The 10,038-nt window shown below is 26.9% G+C and overlaps 1 protein-coding gene across 1 annotated transcript in view; it reads right to left on the bottom strand.

The window, feature by feature from the left end:
* LOC106677941 (epidermal growth factor receptor kinase substrate 8) overlaps window positions 1–10,038 on the bottom strand; it is a gene marked incomplete in the record, with an annotated part of 45,650 nt that overhangs the window by 25,733 nt on the left and 9,879 nt on the right. The window contains 7 exon segments of the mRNA XM_067044667.1: window positions 1,688–1,825; window positions 3,372–3,618; window positions 3,697–3,866; window positions 4,477–4,651; window positions 6,470–6,705; window positions 7,917–8,037; window positions 8,817–9,003. Coding sequence (XP_066900768.1) covers window positions 1,688–1,825; window positions 3,372–3,618; window positions 3,697–3,866; window positions 4,477–4,651; window positions 6,470–6,705; window positions 7,917–8,037; window positions 8,817–9,003 — 1,274 coding nt within the window.

Genomic DNA, 10,038 nt, shown 5'->3' with positions numbered 1-10,038 from the left:
TTTACATATTTGTTATTGAGTTCTTACGAGAAATTTTTAAAATAAAAATTCTTTCAAGAACATTATAGTTTGAACTTTTATGATAAAAGCTCTTCCAAGAACTTTTTGGGTAGAACTTCTATATACAAGTTCAATACTATAAAGTTGTCAACAGAATTTTTTAAATAAAAGTTATACCTATGTTTGCTGTTTTGTGCCTTAGTACAAGCCTAATTAATGAACCTCATTAAGGTTAAGCCTAATTTATTTAAGATTATACAAATTAAGATATTTTATTTTAATAAAGATGTTGTACGAGGCTGTTTCTCCTTTAAAAATCCACCAAGTTCAACTGCATAAGTGTGAGAGAACTCATAGCTATTTCAAATTTTTAGAAGGAAATTATTTAATTACATTAAATTATTATTTGTATCAGAACTTTTATAAATGTTTTGATGAGAATTTATATTAGTAGAATGTTTATCAAGAAATTCTTCTGATATAAGTTCTTAAGAAAATTTTATTAATCTAAAATTCAGGCAGAATTCAAGCTGGTGGTCCTATGAAAATTGAAAGTCAATGTGCTACAAAATTATCTCATGATCTAGGTTTTGATATAAAATAATGAACCTTGTGCCAAAAATCATCAAATAATTAATGAATCAACTGAAATCTATTCTTTAGTTCATTTTTTTCAAATTGTTTTGTTTTTTATTTTTAATAATACCATATTACAGGTTCAAACTAGTTTAGTTTAAATAATTAAGATTAAAATTATTCCATAATGTATTATACCATAAATTATTCAATAAAATATTATACTGTAAATTATTCAATAACATATTGCACTGTAAATTATTTAATATACTGTATAGTACACAATGATGTAAAACAAATCATTTGAGAGATTTGTCTTGTAAATATAGTTTCTAAACTGATGGATTAATGTCTTTTTCCTAAAAAATGTTAAGGCATTGATTCACATTCACAAAATTTCTTAATTTTTCATGTATAAAATATTTCCTGTTAAGTAAAATAATTATTAAAATATAAATTAGTACTCATTCAAAATAAGTTGTCATAGATTAGGAATTTTAGATGAATATATATTAACAAAAAAAAAAAAAAAAAATCAAATATATGAAACAGCATTTCTGTTGACACTGTAATAGTTTTGAGTGAATTGAAATCTACAGAATTCAAAATTGATGAATAGACAAATATTTATGACATTAAGAAGGAACTCTCTAAAAAGAGAAAGGACTCACAAAATTTAAGGACCTAACAATTTATTATAATCATAAAATTATGATATCTAGCCACTACCATTATCAAGTATACTAGAAAACTATTCAATAACACTCAACAGACTAGATCAAAATAAACTGATAGAAGGAAGGACTGAAAAGCTCGCCTGAGCCTGCCTATTTAAAGATTAAGACAACAGCAAAATAATTTAATTTAATTCAGTAAATCACAAATCAGTAAATTTGTACAGAATGGAAGTCCCATTTCTGAAATAATGAGAAAGAAAAGAAAAGTACTAATAAAAAAAGAATTTGATAATCTAACCAATCAAAAAAGGGCAATTCAAGAAGCCTCTTGTGTATTTTTTTAAAATTAATAATTCTTTATAATTATGCTTTATAGTAAGAATCCTTAGCTCTTTATATACATATTTTGAAAGAAATTTAATTTGCAATAATACCTGTGAAGGATAATATCCTCTTGAACCAAAAACTTCCGATTCTGAGGGCTGATAAATTGTAACAATTGTATGAGGAACGTGTGCAACTTCACCCCTACTGTTTCTTGCTTTCCACCATTTTCGAGAATCATCAAGAACCTTAAAAATAAATGTTTCTAAATAACTTCATATGAATTTTAGTCCAGAACACATAAATTATATCTTTGATTACATAAAAAATATTATGAATAAACAAGATGATTTAAAATGTTTACTTATTAATTCTAATAATTTAATTTAAAAATAGATTAATAAATATTTATTCGCATACTATAAAAAAGATAAATATTTTTTATCAGAAAGGAATAGTTTATCTCAATCCAGTTAAAGAAAAAATTAATGTTGTGGAGAATTCATAAATATTTCTCACAACATAGGTAAATAAAATCATAGAAAATATCTTTTTAAAAGAGAAAATTACAACAAAAATCCACATAAGACAAAAAGCTGTTAATAAAACAATGTATTCCAAACATTATCTATTTTTCAATTTAAATATATTATTTTGATTATAACACAGTTAATAGAATGTCTGTTTCATAGTATATCTAAGTGATGGCAATATATCTATTTTGGGCTTAAAAGAGGAAGCTATGGAAATCAAATAACTCATTTCAATGAAAACTTTTTAGACAATACTACATCAAAAATATATATCTGACTAAATATCTGAAGGTTCTTGCCAATGTGTCCTAGAAGCCGAAGAAAAATAATATTTACATGATTCTAGCTATTTTTTATAATATTGTTTTTTATCTTTGTAATGATAGATTTCAACGTTACTTTATACAAATCAATTTGTTTTTTTGGACAATAAGAAAAAAAACATTGCTGTTCTTTTTTAAAGATTAAATGTATACAAAAGCCAAAATAAAATATGAGTACAGCAGACCAAATAATTTTTTTTTTTTTAGAAAAAGCAAATCAGATTAATTTTTAGCACCCTTAAAACCCCTAAAATACGAATTACTATCAAATGAAACATTAGAAATTTTGGGGATTTTTTTTCCTTCTGCTGATGACTGGTGTTCATTTAAATATTCATAACTCCTCAAGATGTTATCCAAATCCAGATTTTAAGCAGAATTTTGGCTCTGACAATTATACAATAATACCCTTCCCTTTAGATATCCTGCCTTTATAAGGGAGAAAAAGTAGTTAAAAATAAAGGAAAACTCTTCAAAACTTTTATTGTATATACCTGGTTCAAACATGTTTATGTGGGTCTTGTTTTAGCTATTTTGTGTAGTTTAGAGGACCTAAACCATTCTAAAGTTTTGTGTATTTTGGTGAAGTTGTACCATAATTTTGAACAAAAAAGTATTATGTAAATTTTCAACATTTAAACTCATTTAATAGAATTAGCAATCTTTTTTCTATATTTAACACTGAAAATAAAACAAATTGAAAGGTGTATAATAACCTTTATATCCATTGAGAAGAAAGGCAGAAAACAATAACATGAAAAATTGCTAAAATTTTATAAAACATTTGCAAGAACTCTCAGACATGGGCCCAATATTTTTCAACACAGTGTCATAAAAAAAAGTTTAATTGAAATTGGTATTCCCATATCTGTAGCCTCTTCTTGTTAGAATGGTTTACAAATATTTGTTCTAAATAAAATAAGAATACTTATTCTAACCTGTAAGAACTCTCCTCTAATTACACTGAGCTCTTTATCATTATTAGCTGTACGTGGGTATGTCACTTGGACAATTTTACTTCCAGAATTGCGTAATTCCTCTAACCACCTAGCTTGAGCTCGTTCAAATTTCTCACTAACTCCTCCATGGCTGACTCCAGTCCTTTCTATGGAGTCTGCCGAAATATCACTGCGAGGAGGAGGTGGTGGTCCAGTTTCAGAATCTCCTGGACTTTGAGAATCAATTCTATTGGATAAAATAAAATTAATGGGTACAAAACTATACTAAACAATCTAAATTATCTCTGATAAAAACTTATTATACCTTTCTTCTCTACTATATCGATCATTTCGTGAAGAAAAATTTCTATCAAATGTATAACGTGCTTGTTCAGTAGGTGATGGGACCTGTCTATCATATTCAAAGTAATCACTGCTATAGTCTTCTCTTTCTCTGTCTCTTTCCCTTTGGTAATGTACATCTCTCATTTCAGGCTTTAAGATTAACAAAAGCACAATCAATCAACAAATAGAAGAATACTTTAAATTATGGCATAATTTTATGTAAATTTTGTTGGCCAAAACAGAAAATAAAAGCAAAATTTCAATATGATCTTTTACGATATTAATTAAAATAAAAAACAAAAAATAAATTGCTATACTGATCATAAATTTTACTAATAATTAAACTAAACAACGAAACTTTATTGATTATTTAAAATAAGTCTTTATAATATCCAAATTAACATCACATCAAAAGATTATAAAATTATAAATATTAATATTTATTCACATTTTGGTGAATTATTCATACATTAAAGAGTTAAAATTTTAAAGTAATCAATTGTTCATTAACATATGTAACTTTTGTAGTATGCTGAGTTATAAGCTCCACTTTTGAAATTTATTTTCTTTACAAAAACTATGTATTTAATTGTTTTAATTGATGCCAATTACCTAAAACCTTTTTTTTTTTTATAAGATAGGCAATATATATTTATAAATGAGTATAGTAAAATTTTGAATATTATTGAAATGTTGCTTTTAAAAGCACTTTTAAATAATTTTACCAATTAAATTAATTATTTAACAAAATTAAAAATACCTCATGCTGAATAGATGTTTCATCAATCCGTATAGGTTTTCCTGTAGGAGTAACAGAGTTGCTAAGAGGTCCTAAGTCCCTGCGGTCTTCAATTTCCTCTGTAACTGGATAATCAGGGGACCAACCATCCATGAAAACAGGCCGGTAAGGAGGAACTTTACCTTTCCATTTTTCTCTGCAATTAACAGAAACATAAGTATATAAATAGGTATCAAAAATAAAATAGTCAATAACAAAATTTTGTGGTTTATTTAATCTTATTTATCTATGATATACAATATATTAATCCTATATTATGGTATCCTACAATTCATCTTTGATCCAAAAAAGATTATCTTGTTTGATTAACACATGCCTACATACATGCACTAAATAAATAAAAGAAAATCTCTAAATAATTACAAATAAAGTTAAATACTATTGGGTATGAATGTGACAAATTAGATAATCTATTCAGGCAAGAATTCTAAAACCAGCCAAGGCATTTTAAAATATTTTAAAGTTTTCTTCAACAGTTTCTGTAGTAGATTATTGTGATGTGAAAGGAATTCTTGCAAAATCTTACAAGTGATCCTTGATCCTCATTATATGCATCCATTAAGAAAAGAAATGGATTTTTATAGACTTTCATTTATCTTGCCTTCTCCTGCCACTGACCAGTGTAAGGAACCTGCTTATACAACCAAAAGTCTTGATTCTCAACAATCTTCTCTTAATTGGAGATCCATATTACTCCTTCCAAATAATTACAAAGATAGTTACAAAGGTGAAGTATTGTGATTACACAATTTTCAGTAGCCCTACTTGAGCTAAAATTAACATCTACTGGGTAGGATGGTAAGTGAAAGCTGTGCGATGTGAGCACATACCATACCAGATTTTTTTTAAACTAGTGGTTTATTAATTAATAAACCTTTTATAGATAAATCTATTAAGTATTAAAGTTAATATCAGTTAATTAATAAACTTATTAATGAACACAATATTTTCAGGAGTACAGCAATAAAAATTGATGTTAAGTACAATTACTTTGTTTAGCCACAACAATTATGTAATTTAAGCACAATTTTTTTTTTTTAAAATCAAGTAATGCTAAATTTTTCATAAATTAATAAAGTTTTTGTAAGATTGTTGTTTGACCGAGTGTAATTAATAATAGTAGTCAAAAATAACTAAAATAGTGAAAAACTATTTATTATAAACTAACATTTCATCCCACTTCACAGGACTTCATTAGGGCTGAAAAAGAAACAAACAACTAAATGTTATTTATCTTACTCTTTCAATTTCATGTTATCTTACATTCTTACTCTGTCATATATTTTAAGTTGTTTGTATCTTTGTCAGCCCAGATGAAGCCCTGCAAAGTGGGGTGAAACATTGGCTCATAATAAATAGTTGTTATAGTATTTGAGTTATTTTTAACCACATCTAGAGTATCTTCCTTTTATAAACTTTTTTTTAGATAATGACTCTTGTTTACGTGAGAATCATATGTGAAGTATCGAAAAAAAGATAAAGCTAGAGAATTTGATTGAACATGTTAATAAGGAAAATAAGAAGATTAAATTATCAGATACAAATAAATTTCCACAATTAGGTTCTGATGAATTAATTGTAAAATGAGTATAATGAACTTGTCAAAGGTAGCCTTAATAAATTCTTTGTTCATAAATATTTTATTTTGTAAAGTATTAAAAAAAATGTAATTGAATTTCATAAACACGAATAACTTTTTTTTATTTTTACATTGTTAGAATGATCCTCTGAATAGCTTTAACATACTGTACATAACTATGAACTAGAATTTCATTTAATATAAACAATATGTATTCTTAATAATTCATTACTAACTTTTTGAAATAAATTAAGAAATATAATCCAGAACGTTAACTAAGTAAATATAGTAATAATAATCAGTTGAATTAACAAAGGGTTTAATTATACAACAATTGTATTAACATCGTTTATAGATACATAAATCATACATTACCTTGGTATTAACCAAGCATCCCCAAGTGAGTGCCAAAGTTCAGTTTCCTTACTCGTAACACAATTCATCAGTAAGTTGATAGCTTCTTGAGTCAAAAGAGGCGAGACAACTTTAGCTGGTAAATTAGGAGCATACTTAGTATCATGTGAAGCATCTACTATAAGAGCCAACGGAGTAAATAAAAAATGAACAAGTTCTGGAGCATTCGGATCATGTATATGATGCTTTAGTTTGGCCTACAAAAAAAAAATTAAATGGAACCAGGTATAAATATAATGGATATTAATAAATAAAGTAATAATAAACTGCTGGAAACATGTTAAAATAACCTAATTTCACTAAAGTGAAATACACTGAAAAAGTATAATATATATGTGTGGAATTAATAGGTGAATCAAAAGCAAGCAGATCTAAAAGTAATGGAAAACTCTATTATATTTATATATTTGAGAGTTTTGAAATGAAACTAAGTAGATCTTATGAATGAAGTTTTATTAGGTACTGAGGTTGGCTTTGTAACCCTTTCTATTTCTTCTGCTGTACTATTAACTCTGGAATTTCAATTGGAAAGAAGAATTTTTATTCAATAAACTATTCTTATAGAGAATTTAATTAGAAATTTATATTAGTAATTTTTCCAATCCAACACATACTAAAGGCATGGCATAAATTGCCAAAAATTGTAAACATTTTATAAATTTGAAGATTTGTAGGTAATCAGAGCAGAAAATTAAAGGTGAAGAACTGAATCATTTAATAATTCAATTGGCTCTAAAAATCTATCGTCAAAAGAATTTCTCATCGCAATAAACATTTGACTATCTTTGGTTGGCCAGGAATATTCAAATTATGATAACAGATTCTAATAAAAAATTTAATTCTCAAACAATTTTACTCTTTAAATTTGTTCATTTTCAGCACTGTTTGCCTGCCAATAATCAAAGAGCATGAAAAGTTGTTTGTGATAAGCCAGGAACACCCAATTAATGACAGAAATGAAAAGTATTTTTTTTTGTTCCTGGACAATTTGCTTTGGGTAAGATATTAAGTACATCCTGTGCTTCCTAACCTGGGATAGTCATTTCTGATAATTCATAGATCCAGACCAATTTGTGACTGCACTTGAATCTGAGTGTTTGAAAACATAAAGTGGGAAGAGCATTGTTGAATTAGTCCCAAAAGAGTCCAGTTTTAGAACTATTGATTGCCTATCACTGCACCATGGAAACCATGGTTTACAGTAATGTGAGGTTGGGTGTCCATACTTCATTACCCCTTATCTGTGCTTTCCAAGCAAACAATGTTTATAAAAAGACCATATGGTCCCTAGAATTAACTAAAGATAAAAAAAAAATCTTTAACACCAGAAAAAATCAAAGCTGATTGAATCAGTTTCACCTTAGTACCAATATCTACATATAACAAATAAAATATTATTATTGCTTACAAGTAAAATAAATGAGAGTTTGAACTTTTGAAATATATCGATGAACTCCAATTCTGGTGGAGGTTTCGCCCTCATTGTCAGCAAACCATCACCCATATCTTTTTTTTTGTTTTTCCTGTTCCTAAATACAGAAAAGGTAAACTAACATTAGCAAAGTCATGAAAAGTATATTAATATAATGGATAAATACAGTAAAGGCATATTCATGGTTGTACCAGCAGTTAAAATTAAATTTAATGAGCTTTTCTTGTTGTTTATATGTTTAGAAACTACAATGTAATTTTGGAAAGATAAATATATCCACTAATATTTTTTTTAATTTACAAATTAACCAACTGACTACTGTAAAGTAATCAAAATGCCTAACTTAAAAATTTGGTGTTGAATTCTGTCTAATTTCACAAGCATATAATTTGTGAATATAATCACCCTAATATTTAATTTAAACAGAAGTTATATAATAGTTAATCATTTTACAATTTTACTTTAACAATTATATATGATTTCATGAAATGGCTATTGAAATTTCATTGATTATAATCCCTCTATAGAAAAGATCATTACAGAAAAGGGGGTTGAACAGCAGCCTTTGAAAGTAATTCATAATAAGGTCTGCTCATAATTATTTAAAAAATTGAGAAATCTAAGAAACCAACGCAAGGTTTTGAACAATTTTAAATAATAAACATGGTAATAAGTACAAACACTGGTTTTTGATAATTACATTGGCAACAAGCCCATACTATAGGCAAATTCTGGTTTCATATTTACAGACTTGGTATGTATATATGTATTAATTATCTTAACTCAATTCACATATCTGATGTCAACCTAAATCAACCAATAAGTGAATATACAAAAAACTAACAAATAAAGGATAAAAAATTAAATAAAACATACTTTTTTCTCCGTTCTAATTCCCTAGAAGCCGCTGCAGAGTGTTGAAGTCGGGCTATAAATTTTTCTATGTCATCAAAACAATGATTCAATGTGGTTACGTCTCTTCCATACTTTTCACTAGAAGTTGAGCTACTTTCATCATCGTGATTTAATCCAACTACATCACTGCTTCCTCTTCCATCAGGCTCTAAGAAAAACAAATTCATACTTAAATTAGAACTTCAGGTTTAAATTTAATGAAATGCAAAATTATATAATTTTATGCTGTAAAATATAAAAATAAATTTGCTAAAAGAAAGAGGTTTAAAAATTACAGCAAATGGTTTGCTGTATTTTCGCTAATACATGTACAACTAAGATTTTTTTTTTTTGTTTGAGTTTAGTTTTGAAGAGAATTTGACTATATTTCGAATGAGCATTTGGAATGTTCTGAGAGATGTAAACTAAACATAAGATATTAAGTCTAATTTGCCTTTTCTTTGCTAATACTGATCAGATTTTTGTTTTCTTGTTTTTAAGACAACTTAATAATCTTTCATGTGATAATAGAGAATACTTTTACACTTGTAAAACTTTTTAATTAGTGTGCAAATACTTCTTGATATAATTGTTTTTTTCTGTTTCCCCCCCTCAGAAATGAACTATACATAAAAAGCTGGAGGATTTAAACAGTTTTGAAGTCAAAAAGGTATAGCATGTGACAAGAAAAGGGCGTACCCAGTATCAAAACTATGGGGGGGGGGCAAGCCATAGTAAATCAGGTTGTGACATTTCAGTATGGAAAAGGCGAATAAAACCAAAATTTTAAGAAAATTATAAATAATTATAGCAATGCTTTATTAGTTATTACAATCAGTATTTGCTTGAAAAAAATTAAATTAATAATTTCTTCCACCATGCCACAAGAACCTTATATATCAATTCTATTTTATTATGTCAGTTTATCTGTTCACAGATTCACATACTTAAAAACAAATCCATTAAAAGAAATGCAATGGCAAAACAAACATAATTTCAGTAGAAAAATAATTTAATAAATTCTTAAACCAACCATATCTGAAACTATACTTTTTACAAAGCACTGACCACATATTAATAATCAAGGTATCATAAACTCAACCCTCATCTCTTGGTCAAAATCCACTTTGATTTAGCTCTGGAATGATCTCTCACATTAAAAAAAAAACATACCAATAGGAAAGTTGAGAAAGCAAAAAAAAAT

This window comes from Halyomorpha halys, unplaced genomic scaffold, assembly GCF_000696795.3.
Source record: "Halyomorpha halys isolate HHAL.00 unplaced genomic scaffold, Hhal_1.1 Scaffold115.1, whole genome shotgun sequence".
NCBI classification, from domain to species: Eukaryota; Metazoa; Arthropoda; class Insecta; order Hemiptera; family Pentatomidae; genus Halyomorpha; species Halyomorpha halys.
This window is presented reverse-complemented; position numbering and strand designations above follow the sequence as displayed.